Source organism: Patagioenas fasciata, chromosome 25 (assembly GCF_037038585.1).
Source record: "Patagioenas fasciata isolate bPatFas1 chromosome 25, bPatFas1.hap1, whole genome shotgun sequence".
Classification (NCBI taxonomy): domain Eukaryota; kingdom Metazoa; phylum Chordata; class Aves; order Columbiformes; family Columbidae; genus Patagioenas; species Patagioenas fasciata.
In genome coordinates this window covers 2371519-2388996 of record NC_092544.1, presented here as the reverse complement: position 1 = coordinate 2388996, position 17478 = coordinate 2371519, and the positions used below count along the sequence as shown (strand labels likewise).

At 55.6% G+C, this 17478-nt stretch overlaps 1 protein-coding gene across 2 annotated transcripts in view; it reads right to left on the bottom strand.

Annotated features, from left to right (window-relative positions):
- Nucleotides 1-17478, bottom strand: part of CSF3R (colony stimulating factor 3 receptor) — a 59130-nt gene that overhangs the window by 4698 nt on the left and 36954 nt on the right. Inside the window, exons 3-7 of one of the 2 annotated variants that reach the window (XM_071798938.1) lie at nucleotides 5875-6027; nucleotides 4348-4529; nucleotides 3842-3914; nucleotides 707-802; nucleotides 139-438 (exon numbers count right to left, since the gene is read on the bottom strand). In XM_071798938.1, coding sequence (XP_071655039.1) covers nucleotides 139-438; nucleotides 707-776 — 370 coding nt within the window. In that variant the 5' untranslated portion in view covers nucleotides 777-802; nucleotides 3842-3914; nucleotides 4348-4529; nucleotides 5875-6027. Of the gene's footprint in view, nucleotides 1-138; nucleotides 439-706; nucleotides 803-1397; nucleotides 1632-3841; nucleotides 3915-4347; nucleotides 4530-5874; nucleotides 6028-17478 lie in introns of those variants that run through there. The other variant, XM_065856992.2, reaches the window with a different exon arrangement.

Sequence of the window (17478 nt, the reverse complement as noted above, 5' to 3'; positions counted from 1 at the left end):
CCACCAGCCATCGGCCATCAGCCACAGCTGTGGCTTTGCCCGGGGCAGACACGCGTCTCAAGGAAGACACACAGGAACCCAGTGCCAGATTGCACCATTTGTGCACACAATGGTGACCGGTGGCAGCAGCAGACTTACAGCCCGCCCTGATCTCAGCCACGCCGACACGCTGCTTGGTCCCGTTCCACTCCACCCAGCACCACAGCCTGGCCTGCGTGCGGTTGAACTGGGGTAGGGTGAGGTTGGACACCTCCGAGCCCCCCGCGCCCCGGCGCTGGCTCCCGGCCATGGGCTCGTTGTCCAGCATCCAGGTGATCCGGACCTTCCCCTGCTCCAAGCCGCGGCACAGCTCGCTCCGGACGGTGCAGGATGCCGTGACAGCTGAGCCCAGGGGCACAATGGGTGAGCCCACAGCCACTGAGGCACAGCCCAGGGTCCCTGCGGGCAGGAAAGATGTGTCACATCCACGGCACTGCTGTGACAAAGCCAGGACAGAGGGATGAGTGCCTCTGCCCTTAGATGGGCCCCCAGCCGCTGGAGAGGAAGAGCCGGGCGTTGGGCAAGGCTGCCGGTTCGCATCGAGCCCCATCCTGCCAGCCCCATGCTGCCCGCAGAGCCTCGGTGTGCCACGGCGCTGGGGACAGGCAAGGGGTGCGCGGGGACGGCACCGGGTGTGCGGCTGTGGGACAGGACAGACCCCACTCACCGCCCGGGCGCAGCAGCAGGAGCAGGGAGAGCTGCAGCAGGAAGGGTGTCCTGGCACCGCGCCTGGCCATGGCCTCCGCCGTGGCTTGGGCATCACCTGCAACAGAGAGAGCGGCGTTGGGAAGGGGCTGGGGATGAGCCGGGCTGGAGGAGCCGTGTTGCCACCGTCACCAACGTTTCCTGGAGCAAAATGTCCTTTTGCCGTCAGAGGCAGCCTCTCCCGCAGCCCTTCTGCAGCGCTGACACCTCCGCCCCCGCCTCGGCTGCCCTCACTGCCGCGGGCGCCAGCGGGGACACACGGAGCGGTGACACCGGTGCGGTCCCTGAGCACAGCCTGCCACCAACTCCCGGCCATACACACCCAGTCCTGTGGCACAGCACCCTGTGTCTGCAACAGGCACCAGCTGATTTTATCTCAGGTATCTGCAGCCTCTGCCGGGCAGAGATTTGCGGTTTCGGGGAGGGGTTGGGGTGGCAGAGCTGATAAGCTGAACGAGCTCATGAATGAATGAGGGGCTGGGCACAGCAGCCACCCCGAGCACCTGGCACACGTGGCTGTCCCAGGCTGGGGACAGGGCAGAGCAGCTCACACAGGCAAGGTGCTCAGCTGGAGCCAAGCACCCTGTTCCCCATCCTATCTTGCTCCATCCCTACCTCACTCCATCCCCACCTCCCGTCCATCCCCACCTCACCTCTGTGCCCCGTGTGTCCGGCCGCTGCTCACCGCCTGCCCCGAGCACTGGCCTTCGGCTGTCGGCAGCTCGCTGCGCTCAGCCCGCTCACCAGCATGCTGCTTTCACCGTTAGTTCCTCAAAACCAGTGCTGTTAATTGCTGTGACTCTCTCAAGAAGGTGATTGCAAAACACTTCCCTGCAGGCTGCAGCCGCAGGAAGGAAAACCCAGCGGCACGCACGGCCCCCGGCCTCCCACCCCGCTCCAGCAGCCAGGACGTGGCACAGCCTGGAAATGGCTGCAGCTGCCCCGGGCCTTGGGGCTGGGGGACACAGCAGGGGGACATGGCTGGGGGATACAGCAGGGGGACATGGCTGGGGGACACGGCATGGGGACGTGGGCTCGGAGACATGGCAGGGGTACATGGGCTGGGGTACGTGGTAGGGGAACATGGGACTCTGAGACAGGAGGCAAACACAGCTGCGGCTGCAAGCGCACTGTGGTGCCGCCCGAGCGCAGCTTGCACCCCCCAGCCTGCCCAGGTGTCTTCACCACAGGGCACTGGGTCATCCTTGCCCCTCTGAGCTCCATCCCTCTCTTGGGACATGTCCCACAGTCTCCCCTCCCCATTCCTGAGGACAGCACCTCTGCCCTTTGCACCAAGCTGGGGCTGTGTCCTAAATCCAGCCCCAGAGCTGCCCTGCAAAGCCCCATTTGCCCCAGCTTGTCCATGTGCTCATCCCAGAGCAAGAACACCCATGAGATGGGCCAAGGGCAACCCAAGACCTTCCCACTGGCACATCCCCATGCCGACCATTAACCCAGGGTTTTCCAGCAGCCCCTCCAGCTCTACCCACCACGCCAGGCTGGCACTGCAGCCCAATGGGGAAACCCATGTCCTGCGGGACAGGACGGGAGCAGCGGGGTAAACAGGGGATTGCCCAACCCACACACCCGCAGCTTCGCAACGGCGGCTGTTGTGCAAACAGCTGTTTACTACGAGACTTCCAGCACGCGTTTCACGTCCAGCAGCGTGTTACTCAGCGCTCACGCAACCCCACGCTGCAAACACCTGCGGGGCCAGCACAGCCCCCACCCCACGGCCCCCAGAGGAAGGGTGTCCGGGCCACGGGAGGGCAGTCTGCAGGGACACACTCCAGTGTCACCTCCCCCCGAGTTGGCCTGGGGCTGTGGCCATGCAGCCCCAACAGTCCAAACAAAGGTTTTCTCCCCCAGATCTCCCTGACCAGAGCGGGCCAGGCTGCTCAATGGGGCTGTGTGGGTCACAGCTCCCTGGGGGCACATGGGGCTGATTCCCACAGCCGCTGGCCTGGGCAGAGGAGCTGCCCTTGCGACACTTCCCAGGGCTGTAGCAACGCCCATGTTTTGGGATGGAAGTGAGCGGCATGCGGGCTCTTTACCAGCAGGGATGCCCGCGGGTAGCCATGGTGACATGGGCATCTCCGTGGGAACCAGCGGGCAGGCGGAGCTGCAAACACTGCCTGGACACAAACAACGCTGCCCTCCCACACCCACCCGTGGGGCCCTGCCCTGGGGTACGTGCGCTGGGACCGCGTGTCCCAGAGTGCGGAGGGGACCCTGCGTCCCCTGGGCTCACCTTGGCCATGCTCCGCAGGGACACGGTTTGTCCCCAGAGAGGCTCTGAGAGTGACAATCTCTCGGGCCATGGCTCACTGTGCTGCACCCGCAGCAGCCCCTTCCCCAGACAGGGACAGAGCAGACGTGTCCCCATGACAGTGCTCTCGGTTCCCCTTCATCTCTGAGTCACTCTCACAAGCCTGTGGATCCTGTCCCCGGGATGGACAGGGGACAAGAGGCAGGGTGACATCCCCGCAGCCCAAGGGTCCCTGCCAGCTCGGTGGGGGACTCAGGGGGGCTGAGGCAGGAGGACATGTGGGGAGGAGCTGCTGGTGTACGAGAGCCGGCTGGGTGACGGAGGGTCCCACGGCATGGGGCAGAGGCAGTGCAGAGACAGGGGGTGACACGGGGACATGGTGCAGGACAGAGTGGGGAGCACAGTTTGGAGGGATGGGGGTGCTGGTGGCCCAGACAGGCAGGTTTTGGGGTGAGTGGCAGGGCAGTGGGCTCCCAGCCAGGGGCGCAAGGGCTGCCTGAGGGGGAAGGCGGAAAGGGGAAGCAGCCGTGGGGCTTTTCGCGGGTTGCAGCGCGTGGGATGGTGACCGATGGCTGCAGGCAGCAGCTCGCCAGCACAGCCAGAACCCTCGGGCAGTGCTGGAGGCGACAGGGACAGATCCGGACCCTCCCAGCAGCACGGAGCCACCCATGCCCGGAGAACCCATGCCCCGAGCACCGCACCCCCCCCAGTGCCCGTGTTCAATGCCGGGGGTTCCCAGCTGCTCCATTTCTCAGGTGCGTTATCAGCACCTCTGATTTCATCCCTACCGGGCAGATTTTTGCTATTAAGCAGAGTAAAGCACATTACCAGGTTGTATCAGCTCAACTGCCAGCAGGAACCAGCCTCCCTAAAGAGATTTTCTCTTTCTTCTTTTCATTCCCTAAAAAAATAAAATATTGCCAGTCATGTAAGATGCAAGATCTATTATAAGTGCAGAACCTGCTGCAGTCGCTAATGGATGAGGAGAGCCATTTAATTGCTGCCCAACTTGATTAATTCAAACAAACCACCTTGTCTGGCCGTCAGCAGTGGGGAGGGAGCAGAGGGCTCGCAGCCGAGCCACAGCCAGGGGTGCTGGGGAGGGGACCCTCGGCTCGGGAGGACACGGGGAACACGAGGGGACATGGGGAGCCCAGGCTGCCAGCATGGAGCCACCCTGGGGAGGGGAGCTGGCCGGGACCCTCCACATGCACCGGCTTCAGTCACCTGGTCCCCAAGCACTGGGGACAACCACAGTGCTCATCCCCACCGTGTGCCACCACCCGGCTGCCGCAAATTGGAGAGAATTGATTACAGGGGTCCAAGAGGCTGACCTTGAGCAAGGCTCCTGCCGCGCTGCTGTAATTAATGAAGCAGAAGGATTAATTTTCCGTGTTGCAGGGATGTGGGGAGTCCCTGGTGGTGCAGGGAGGGGGATGACGGGGCAGGGGGCCGCTCCTTCTCCATGAGACACTCAGAACTCCGAGGTGCGGAGCATCTCCTCCCTCTGCCGCTGCTGAGAAGAAATTTCCTTCAGTGCTGCCCCCAAACCAACAAGGCAGGGGGATTTTTGTGCCCCCCAGCACCCTCCACCCCCACGACTGCGCTGCCAAGCAGCAGGTTCAATGTCGCTGCCGGGGTTGCGCATCCAACACCCGACACTTCCCGGCAATCAGGCTGCAAGCACAGCGCCATTAGTTTTCTGCTCTAATAAACACCCCTGACGATAATAGAAAAAAAAAATCAGCTTTTATTGGAAGAAAAAGTATATCTGGAGATGATTTACTCAGAGTCAATAGTTGCAAGCAGAGGCTGATAGCCCAGGCGGCTGGGCCATCGCATGGAAACGGAAACACGCTCCCAGCAGATCCCAGCTCGCTCCCGCTGTACAAACACAGAACCTTGCTGAGCTCTGCAGGACCCTCTGCACCCCTGTCCCTTTTACCCCGGGACAGCTGCGAGGGTTGGGCCCCGAATTGCCTGGGAGGGCTTTGGGTGCCCCTCTCATCAGCCACAGGCTCAGGTCTGCGAGAGCAAGAAATTCACGGTCAATTGAGTTGCAGCTAATCACAAAAGGCAATTAAATGACTGCTTCTCGAGGGCTATAAACATCACCGATTTAAATCCAGTGACACACGGAAATGGGAATCCAACCAAGCAGCCTCCAAAAGTGCTTTATTCCCCATTATTTTCATTAGCTGGCTTGTAATTTGATTTGTCCCTCTCCAGCTGCTGGCTTTTTCCACAGCCAAGAGGTGTGACAAATGAAACACCCTCAGACTCGCGAACCCCGACGGTGTCCTCGTGGGTCAGGAGTGACACAGCTCATCCTGCTCCCAACAAGCGGCCGCGTTTGTGCCCATGAGAGGGGACAGAGGGGTCAGGGTGCTTGGACTGTCCCCACCGGGGAGCCCCCGGCACTGAGCCCCCACTGCTGGGGTCACTGCGGCCAAGTGCTCCGGGCACGGGGACACAGCAGGGGCACCAATCCCGCTGCAGGCACAGCCAGCCTGGTCCCAGGGGCAGCGCGCTGGGGACGTCACCTCCACTGCTGTTGTCACACGCCTGGGCTGCCTCGTTTTCTGCAAATTCCAATTAATTTCACTGGGCTTTTCTGACAAGACAGATTAAGGTCTTTCCCCATCAATCCCCTCTGCCGGCAGGCTGCAGCCAAGGCAGCCGGGGGCGATGCCGGGCTGGTCTCCCTGCGGATCTCTCTTTGCTTTCTGCCAGGGTTATGGTGCCGTGGCTGGGACGGTGCTGCCCTGGCCAGGATGGTGCTGCCACTGCAGTTCTTTGCTCACCAGCGGGGAGCTCAGGGCAAGGGCCCCAGGGCTGGCACCGCTGTCAGCATCACCCACCTCCGGGTGCTCCTGTGCACCCTGCTCCTGTGCGCCCTGCTCCTGTGCGCCCTGCTCCTGTGTGTCCTGCTCCTGTGCACCCTGCACTGTACCGACGGCCTCCCCCCTGTTATCTGCAATTTCCTTGAAAGCTGTCAGGCTTGGCCGGGGCACCTTTGCAAATGAAGAGAGAAGAAAACAACCAGGTCTGCATTTATTCCACTAGAAATTAATCCCCCCCCTTCTAATTTAAAGGTATCAGTGAATGAGGCCAAGTTGTTAAGTGACAAAAGAAAAATGATTCTTGCCTTCCAGGGTTATTAAAATCATGTTCTACAATTTTAGCAGCCACAAGGAAGCCCAGATAATGACAGATGATGATAATACATCTCCAGCACAGCCTGGTCTATAATGATACTGCCCATATCTCTTGTATTACCACCAATTACTCAGCGTATAAGTATAATGAAAATGTACATCCATTCTGGGGAACTGCATTTGCCGCCTCTGGTTCCAATTCCTCCCTCTCCCAGCCGGTGCAGGAGGCGGCAGCAGCTCAGTGCTGGCCGGAGCCACCGCCGTGCCCGGCTCTGCCAGGGGCTACCGGAGCCACCGCTGTCCCCAGCAGGGACAGTGACCCATGGGGACAGCTCTGCGCAGGCAGATGCTGTGAAGCGCAAAGTGCCGGAGGAACACAAGAAGATGCAAAGCTACGTGAATTGTGTCTCCTGAGCTGTCATCAAAGCCCCGGTGTCACCCTTGGGTGGCCGGAGGTGCCGTGTCACACACATACCCATGTGTTGGTGAAAAGGCACCCTTGAGTTTTGATCTCATCCCAGCCATCCGGGCTGGCGTGCTCCCCGCTGCACCGGGCTCAGCATCACACAGCAGCACCTAATCCTGCTAAAGTGGAGTGGAAATGGCTCAGATAAAGGTGCTGCTTTACTACACGGCCGATCCACTCCTGCTGCAGCCCCTGGCAGCTCTGAGAAGGCTCTCTCTGTGTAAGATTAATACACATACATATTTCATCTGGATTCTATTAGCTTTCATTTGATTCAGGTCAAAAAGCAGGAGACAACATCTTTTAAGATGAAAACATAATCTTTTGGAAAATTGAAAATATGGATCAGCGTTTGTGTAGAAATACGTGTGTGTTTGCACTGCCGGCAGCTCCCACGCTCAGCCCACGCGTGGGGACGGTTCCACGCGTGTCCCCATACCGATGGAGCATCTTGTGCTGACAGAGAGGAGCTTTGTGTGTGTGTGTGTGCCCGGCTGGTGCTGGGCAGAGCCCTACCTGCCCTCCCCAAACCCACCATGACAGGGCCAGGCCCCCCCATGAATGTTTTTCCTGGGAGCAGAGCTCCAGAGCCAGTCAGCTCTTGAAAACAGGTCTCCAGGGAGCAGAACTTGCCTCATTCTTTCTTAAATTAAATGCCTTTATTTTTTCATAACTCATTGTAATATGTATGTGTATGTTTAATACATAATTAACAGCCCCTCCGTGCTCTAAGCTGCTCTGTCACACAATGTCCGTTACCTCCTCCGAACAGATTGCATTTCACAGCGCAGTTCTAAATGAGTTATTAAAGAACAGAGGTGCATCTATTAATTATTTCATAAATATTAACAAGCCCTTAATGGCTGGAATCCTGAAGTAACAGGTTCCCGGGGAGTTAGTTTTTACGGAGGTTGTTAACTGCGCTGACCGCCGGGCTGGTGGCAGTGACACAAGCGCACCCTGCGGCGATGCTGCGGGCGGTGGCTCCTCCGGGAGCACCCAGCGAGGTCCTGGCTCCCTCCCCGGGGCAGGTCAGCACCTTCCAGACAGCCCAGCACAAGGCCAGCCCCTTCCCAGCTCCTTAAATCACCCCGGGCTCCTTCTCACTCGTTAACCAACCCGGCTGCAGCAGCGAGCAGAGTTATGGAATAATTATCTGGTATTAGCAGCCTCCCAGCAGCCGGCAATGTATCTGCCTTCTCCCTGGGGTGTATTTAGTCTGCGCTTCCTTTTCATGGAGATAGATGGAGACGCTGCTGTGAAGTCCAGGAGAAGTTACGGCCTTGAACTGTGCACAGCTGAGCAATGTGCAATGGGGCAACGGCTGCGCTGGGGCTGCCAGGGGGCTGGGGAGTTACAGCCCCTTCTTCTTGGGGAGAAATACATAGCTATGAATTCTGCAAACCTCCATGGAGCACGATTATGTTCTTACACAAAGCAGGAGACCCGAATCACAACTCCCACCCACAGGGGGGTGTGTGGTGGGTGAGCTCCATGCAGGGGGTTTCCAGCCAGGGACCCCCGATGGTTCCCCCAGGCTTGGGTTTGCGGAAGCGAGAAGCACAGACTCAAAACTCTTGGGTTTGGCGTGTTTTCATTCCACCTGCAAACTGCCTTTCGCTGCATCTCTGCGGGAGGAGCTGGTGCATGGAGCCGGGTCCCTGCGGAGCGTCGCCCTGGGCAGCCCCAGGGTGCAGGTCTGGCGGCATCTCTGCCCCCCCAGCCGGGGATGCTCCTGCGCAGCAGCTCCTGGATCTGCTCCTGCATCCCATCCCTGAGACTGCTGCAGCTCCGACTGGCGTTTTATCACCACGACCAGGCAGGAACAGCCTTGGCCCGGCAGCGCACCCCAGAGCGGCTCCGCCATGAATATTGATGGGGCAGCTGGATGGGGGGAAGACACACGCTAATTTAATCAGGGTGACAGGAGCGGGACTCCCCGGGGGCACCGCGCTGCCATTTCCTGACATTAATGTTACTTTGTGTCACAAGGCATTTTTTAATGTAGCTTGCCAGTAAAACAATCAGCCTTCTCTGGGGGTAAAGAGGAATTTGTTTCTCATCTATTATGATACAGATGTCGCTCCTCAGCTGTCATTAGCGCGTAAGAGGAAAGCCGGGGCAACACGTCTGGTATTTTTAGAAGTATGACATGGATGGGAAACATATTCTTGCCTTTCAAAGGCAATAAACAACCTCTGTTGTGCAACATCCCTCGGGGGACACAGGGATGATGGGTTCCACGGAGCCCGCCCAGCCCCACATGGGATGCTCTGGGCTCTCCGCAGCTCTTCCCTGGCCAGGATGTCTTGGATCAGAGTCACCCGGCTCCCAACAGCATCTTGGGGTCCCGGGACCCCTTGCCAGCCCCAGGGGCTGACACAAGCCGGGCCCTGGGCTGGGGGGCAGTTCAAAGCACCCCCAGATTTAGTGGGTTTTGAAGCTCTTTGCCTTTTCTTCTCCAGACCAGAGATCTGAGGCAGTTTATCAATTTATTTAGTGAGCTCTGCCGCTCACCTTCAAAGCCTCTTGACTCCGCGGTGAGCAGCCCTGCTCAATTCTGCTCATGCATCTTTAATCTCCAGTGAAAAACGAGGTGGTTTTTTTTCCCTTTCACTGTTTGGTTTCAGAGACTGATAACAACATCAAACCCCCTCCTCCAGCGGTGCAGAGGGGCCGCTGCAGCTCCTCTCACCCAGAGCAGCCGGATCCTCCGCGGCACCACCGCCCGTGCCAAGGGGTGCGCGGAGCCATCGGCGCCGAGGGGGCAGGAACCGGCCCGGACCCTGCGCAGGGGTGTGGGGATCTTCCCCATCACAGCCATTTGGGCATCAAGCACCAAGAGGAGCCAAACAAGCACTGGAAGAGCCTTAAATCCACTGCCCTGTCAAAATCCACCTTCACCTTCTGCTCTAACAGGGTCTGAACGGCGGGTGGCAGGTGAAGCCGCAGCACTCGGGTGGGAGCATGAGGATGTGCTGTTTTGGTTTGCTTTTATTTTATTATCATTTTTTTCCAAGAGGAAAAAATTGCTATGGCAACTTGTGCAACAGCCGAGCTCCTGGGAGAGGGGCTGCAAGTGAGACTTGCCACTCATCAGCTGACAATGTTAATCTGCCAGATTTACATAGTAATTAATGTCAAGAGGCAATCTACAATTTGAGCAATCAGAGTTCCTGCAGAAAGTCAGACAGCAATTTGTAACTGTAAGAAAGGCAGTTAACCCCTTGTGGGTTTTCCCTGGGGAGCAGAGGGGCCCCCACACCCTGAGCCGACGGGTGCATGGAAAACCCTGAACACCCCGACCAGCACCACTGAGCCCTGGGCTCTGCGCGGCAGCACCGGCTGCAGCTCCCGCCACTCGCGCCACCTCCAGCTCCCCGATTCCTGCTTATTCCTCTTCTCCCCAAACTCCATCAGCTGTTCCTTGAGCAGAAACCCGCTCAGGTCTGGCTGTGGCTGCGCAGAGACATCGTGCGTTTTCCACGATGAGATCACTAACTCAGCAAATTGCAGGATCCATGGCTGCCATGAGCCCCACCGTGGAGGTCACTCTGTTTCCCCAGAAGCACCAGAATCCCCCCAATTTGGAGCCGAGCGGTTCCTCCGCTGCACCCGTACAGGGTTCAGTGTCTGCCTCCCAGGAAACCCTGCAAACCCCTGCACTAAGCTGCTCTGCAACCTCCTCTGTAGAGAATAAAGCTCTGCTGAATCCCAGCATCCTTTCTTCCTCCATCCTTTCGCTGGAGCCAAAAACTTCAGAGGAGGAAAAAAACCCCAACCTAATTGATTTCTTCCGTATTAACAAGTCAATCACCAGGGTGTGTTTTTTTTTTTTTTAAATGACTCATAAGCAAGCTTGACGTGTCTGTTAATTAAATAGCCATCCTAGCTCTAATCCGCTGAAAGTTAATCATTTGGGGAATTAAAAGGTGTCAGCACTGAATACCTCATTATGATGAGTGCTTGCCTGCCCTTGCTAGCGGGAGGAGCCGGCGCTGCTGGGAGCGCAGCCTGGGGGACGGGGCTGAGCCCCAAACGCCCCCCTCCCTACCCCAAACCACTCTCAGTGTTTCCTTATTGTGGGTTGAGACCTTCAGGTCTAGAAAAATCCTTCTGCAGGGTGTCAGCGGGCACAGGCTGTGCCGGTGATGCAGAAAGAGGGTCAGAGGAATTTACAAGCCAATTAGAGGCTCCTGTGTATTAAATCTTTATTATATATTCCTCAAAGACAATTCTCCTGCCCCCCAAACATCCCGCCCCAGCCCTTGTGCTCCCTTCCCTTCCCAAGGGCTCGCCCAACAGCAGACACTGATTTCTTGCCTTTATTAAGCTCAATAACAAGAGGGCAAATAGGCTAATTCTGGTGGTGAATGAAGGATGCAGTTTTGTGTTGCTGTGTGCATTGTATTAATCATTTAGTGACATGCTGGCTACTGGCCTGATGCAAGATAACGAGAGGTAATTAGTTACCAAAATTAGGAGGTGGGCAGATTGCCAATTGTTGATGGGGGCAGCCAGGAGAATTGCCTTTTCTGAGGGATCAAAGCTTATTTTAAAACATCTGATTCAATTATGGACCACAGGCCGAGCCCTGAGCGGCCACAGGAGACAGACCGAATGTCCCCAGGGTCCCTGTCCCGGCTGCAGTTGGGGTGCAGAAGGTACCTGACCCCCCTGGAGCCTCTGGGCAGCCCCTGGGGTGAGTTATCCCTGCAGAGTGAGTCCCTCTGTGCCCAACAGCCTCTGCCTGCACCCCAAATCCTTCCCTGCTGCTGCAGCATCCCACAGCCAGGGCAGGAGGAGGACAAGGCAGCAACGAGCAGCTCGGGGGGAACCTTGTGCCCAGCAGTGGCACAATTTAAAGGTATTTCCCCCCACCCATTCACTGGCAGCAGCTGCAGCACCGTTCACATGTGAAATCAGTTGCTGAGTGAGTGTTCGCTGCTGCGGGTGCTCCCGTCCAGGCTCCTCAGTAAAGTCCCATTTCCTCTGCCACACATGGCAGGGTGCACTGGGCATCAGCGCAAACTGGTGGGCAAAGGGCAAGGAAAGCTGCGACCTGCGCAGAGCTGGGTTTTGCTCCTCGGAGGCACAGTCCTGGGAGCTGCAGCTGAGGGAGCAAAGCGTGTTTGACACGGCAGTGCAGGGCGGCCACAATGTCCCACACAATGGTGCGTGACCACAGCAGGGACTCCAGGTTTTGGCTGAACCAGCATGGGTGTGCACGGGTGTGCATGCAAGCAGAACCAGCACGGATGTGCACACAGGTAGAACCAGCATGGGTGTGCATGTGTGCGCACACACGCAGAACCAGCATGGTTGTGCACAGAGGCAGAACCAACACGGGTGTACATGAGTGTGCACACAGGCAGAACCAGCACGGGTGTGCACAGGTGTGCATACAGGCAGAACCAGCACGGATGTGCACACAGGTAGAACCAGCATGAGTGTGCACGGGTAGGCACACAGGCAGAACCAGCATGGATGTGCACACAGGTAGAATCAGCACAGGTGTACATGAGTGCGCACACAGGCTGAACCAGCACGGGTGTACATGAGTGTGCACACAGGCAGAACCAGCACGGGTGTGCGCACACGCACATGTGGCACATGTGGCGTCACGTCGCCGGCAGCACACGCAGGAATCCCCACCTCCCTGTAACGCACTTGGAACAACAGCCACAGGGAGCACTCGGCTTTATTCCCTTGTAGATACAACTGATGTGGGCAGAAAATATCAGCTGCCACTTGGAGAGGGGTGCAGAGGCCAACTCCATTAAAGCTGCTGGAATTGGTATATTTGACACAAACACCGGCTATAACTTAAAGCCAGAGTATGAATAATAGAGCTCTGTACTCAGACCCACAAGTGAAATATATCTGATTGTTATATCGCCTTCTGCACAGAAACACAACCCCAAATCAATTCCCTACGTGCCTGGCGAGCAGCAGCCGCCGGGCCAGGCCACAGCTTCTGCTCCCCTGTGGCATTTCTTAGGCCAAGGAGCTGGGCTGATCCTCTCATTACCATGAATCTTAAGCATAGCTTAACGCATTGGGCTTGGTGATGTGCTCCCCACCCGGTGCTGTGACGGTGCCTGGGTGAGGGGTTCCCTGTGCCACCGGCACCGCGTGCCACCCTCTGTCATTGTCACTGCTGTGCCAGTTTTTACAGCAGGAGACAGGACGTATCCATCTTGTAAAACGCCTTTGTCAGAGGAGCTGGGGAAGGCGTTAGGAGGTGGAAGGGGTGGAATTGTAAAGGACCAGGTGAAGGTGAAAAGCACATGACATTGATTAACTACAGTGAGAAGTTAAAGCTTGACAACCATCCCCTCCACTCAGACTCGGGGAGTCCCGGGGGAGCCGGCAGCAAAGCGAGGGGAGCACGAACATTCCCATGGCCTCCGGGCCAGCTCCAGCTTGTGGCACTGCGGAAGGCAGAGGAATAAGCACAGGTCGATCTGAAACCAATACTGCCCAAAAAACGGATTTCAAACCACCCCCAAACACCCAGTTTTTCAGGTTAGCAGCTGAACTGCCAAAATCCATGACAGCTCCCGAATTCGTTGTCCCTTGTCTTGGGGACTCGGAGCCTGTGAGGGACACTTGGCTTGGGTAGCCCCTTCCTCACAGCCAGCAGGGCTAGAGACACTCAAACCTGAAATTCGCAGTTCATTCCTTCACTTAATGGTTTGTTTACACTGTTTAGTCTGCTTGCTGACATTGTCTGATTTGTTTGCTTACAACCTCTCTTTCTTTGATTCTGTGTATTTATTACTGCCAACCCCAGCCCAGCAGTGCAGATCTGCTGGCGAAGCTGCTCAGTCCGGCCACAGCCCCAGGGTGGCTGGTGGCCCCGTGTCCCCTCACCACGGTCCCCAATCCCTGATACCCCAACACCCCGGCCATGATGTAGAAAGTACAGTGTGCCGGCAGAAAATCTATGCTGAAATATATCAGCTTTACTCCATCCTTTAAACAGCTCTTTTAAGAAATTATTTAAGGCAGGGAAGTTAAGCACACAGTGTAACGCTGTTGAAAATTTCCCTCTGAGCTGTTTTGCCCCAGTGATGGAGCCTTGATCCGCGAACTGGCTCACCCCAAATGCAGGAAAATCCAGGGTTCTCCTACCCGAGCTCTGAAACACGAAATACGACATTGAAAAGTGCAACACTTGCAGTAAACCCACGAGAGGTGGCAGTGCTGGCAGCGGGATTTTGGCCTCTGCTTCACAGGAGCAAATACATCAGCCGGGTAGAAACGATAATCTTACCACAACACAGGCTTTGCTTCATAAATGCGTCCAGGCTGGAGTGAAACACAACACTGCGGGAGGAGGGCGAGCAGTCAGCAGAATATCCCATTGATTGAGATGCCAATCACAGCGGGGCCGCCGTCACCCCGCGACGCACCAACAGCAACAGGTCCCGGCTCCTGCCGGTGCGAGTGCAAACCCTCCAGCAACCGCGTCTGCGGCAGAAGAATCTCCGAGCGCTTTCCCATCGGCTGTGGACACCCCCTGAAACACCTGCAGCTGGGAGGGACTGAGTCCCCGCGACCGGCTGGGGACGCTGAGCATCACCCAGGGAGCACAGGCCAGGGCAGAGTTGGGCCTGGGTGCTCAGAACAGCAGGTGAACGTATCCAGCTTGGAGACAACAAACACTGGAACGCACCTGGAAACAACCACGTTATTGGAAGAAAATGGATACCAAGGTAGCACAGAAAGTGACGCTGTTGGGTTCATTCACACACCACCCACCAGCAATGAGTCTGGCTGGCCACACTGACAGCAAATTGAAGCAGCAGATTTATTTTGGGTCTATTAATTTTTTTTGAAATATATATAAAGGGATGCTGCCAAGATAACAGGTTCTTCCTCCCACTAAAATAATAAAATGCATATTCAGAAAGTTTGGAATCGGGAGCTGTTCTGTGAGGGACGAGCTGCGCCAGGCAGTGCCCATCACTCCTCATCACCAGAAACAAGCTTAAGACCTGAATTAATTTTCCTTCAAACCCAACAAAAACTTGCAAGAATGAGAATTAATTATTCACTAAGCTCTAAAGATAATAAAGATAAAAATTAAGCTTGAATTTCAAGACAGAAAATAGTTCCTCTGCTGTTGAAATATAAATTAGGAGTGCGTATAAATGCTACACGGCTCAACATTCATTTTAATTCCTAAGCAGCCATACAATATTCATAGTCACATAAGTGATTTCATGTCTCGCCCAGCAGGTAAATAGCTCCAGGGTCGGGCACATGGAGCAGCCCAGAGCTGCACGGCCCCTTCTGGAGCTTTTGCTGAACGGATCAATCGTCCCTTCAAAGCCGCTTTTGGTTCTGAGCTTTACTGCCCAAGTCAGCCCCTTCGGGCCAAGGCGAAGGAGGAAAAGCCACGTGTTTCAGCGCATGATGCTCGACCTCCAGCTGTCCCTCCCCAGCACATCCTGACGCGGGGACTCCAGTGTTCGTCCCCTGGTCCTGGGGCTTCGGGCACAGAATCATCAAATCCCAGGTTGGAAGGGACCACGCAGATCACCTGGTCCAATCCTTCCTGAGAAAAGCCCGGTCTAGCCAAGCTGCCCAGCACCCTGTCCAGCTTAATCTTAAGCACCCAACATTGAGGAATCCACCACTTCCCTGGGGAGGTTGTTCCAACAGCTGATATCCCATGGGATGCTCCTTCATGGGGGTGTCTGGGAGCGCTGAAGCAATTTGTCCCTGGAACAGCATGAAAACAAGAGGAAAAAGAATTATCTGCATTTTCACCACGTATTTTTGCAAGTGTTGCGCAGGGAGAAAATAAATGCGTGTAGAACAAATTAGTTTGTCGCGAAGAAGCTTTGCTGTTGAAATGTTAAGATGCAGATAACGCAGGGAAAGCTTTTGAAACCCAATGCCCAGCTGCACTGACAAGGCGATTTTTGTAAATGCTGTTCAGAACAATTCAAACAATTAATTTTAGCATTTAACGGGCACTTGCACTATCTGCTGAAGCAGAAGCGAGTACATGTCTTTCATTACCTGCCACATTTTCCCTATTCCTCATCTTCTCACCACCATTCCCCGGGGGCACAACAAGGCATATGTTAATTGAAATTGCAGCACAGCTGCAAAAAAGGCAAAAAAACTAGAAAAAGGTGGATTTCAGGTTTCTGCCGACCCTGTTTTCCACAGAGGGAATATGATACTCCACTGTTTACAAGCAGGAAACTGTCAGGGGATACAAAGGCTGTTGGAGAATGAAAACAAACAAACTGCAGCCGCGTGTTACGCAAGCAGAGGTGGGAAGTGAACTCGGCTTATTTTTGCCTGTTAATCAGTGTGAATTGGGCCCTTGCCCACGAAGAGAAGGGGAACATGGCTCACGCAGCTCCAGCCCCTCCTGGGGCTGTGTCCTGATGTCATGTCCTGGTACCATGTCCTGGTGTCGTGTCCCACTGCCATGTGCTGGTGTTGTGTCCTGATTACGCATCCTGGTGCTGTGTCCCGGTGTCATGTACTGGTACCATGTCCCGGTGTTGTATCCTGGTGTCGTGTCCCATTGCCATGTCCTGTTGCTGTGTCCCAGTACCGCATCCTGGTGCTGTGTCCTGGTACCATGTCCCAGTGTCGTATCCCATTGCCATGTCCTGGTACCGCATCCTGGTGCTGTGTCCTGGTGTCATGTCCTGGTACCATGTCCCAGTGTTGTGTCCCGGTGCTGTGCCACAGGCCCAGGCCACCGCTTGCAGAGCCAAATGTTAGCTTTGTGTTCAGCTGCAATTGCCTTAATTTGCATCTTTCCGTAACGAGGGGCAGGCTCGGGAGTCCTTTTGCTCCTGCCACTGCTGGCTATCAGGACAGCGTGCCTCCTTGATCTGAAAATGATGATTTTTCTCGACAAATCCTCCTGCTGCCGCTTTTTCTATTAATCTCCATCTCTTCAGAGTAACGAGAATTACAGAGGCTGCTCAGGGGCCCACTTGCTCATCTGTCCTTGAACCTGGCTGGCAACTCGTTGTTAGCAGAATTGAGCAAATAGCAGAGAAAGGAATTTCTACAAATATTTTCTTGAATTTGAAAGCTCATTTCCATCCAGCAGCACTCGCGGCTCCTTTGTGCTCCCGTCCCGGGAACGCTGCGTTTGCCCTGAGCAAGCAGAAATACGGGAAGCATAACTTATGCTTCTGCCATCTCAATAGCAAAGCATTATTTCTGACTAAAAACACTCAGTCTGAACAAAGATTAACTGGTAATTAATTTCAGAGTTGAAGGAAGGGGGTGGAGGTGGCGGAGTCCCCTGGAGCTGTGGTGCTGGGAGCATCGCTCGGTACAGGGACAGGACAGACCTTGGGCGTCCTTGTCACCATGACCCCTGCTTCAGCGCCCTGCAAGAGGTTAAAAATGGAGCTGTTTGGCAATTCAGACAACACAAGCATCCAGAGTTTGGGATATGGGTTTAAAACCCCTATTACTTTCTGCTGAACACTTAGGAGAGCCTAATCCAATTGGCCATATGGTCCTGGGCTCCCTCCAATCTAATTCACCCGTCCCTTGGGCATATTGAAGGGAAAAGGGGGGGGGAAATTGAAAAAATGTAAATCACATTTTAATAGACTCATAAAAATACACAAAGTGATGACCGAGAAAACTTATCAGATTTTATGGACATGTGGGTTGCTCGACAGAATATGGAAATGCCACTCAAACGGCAAAGCTGCCCTCATAGAAAACTTCGCGACGTAATCCAATTTGTGCCGTTCGCTAGACAGAGCAGCCGGAGTAATTCAAGCCGTCTGCATCGCTGTCACCGCTGCTCCCTGTGCCTGCCACTCAGGGCGAGCACC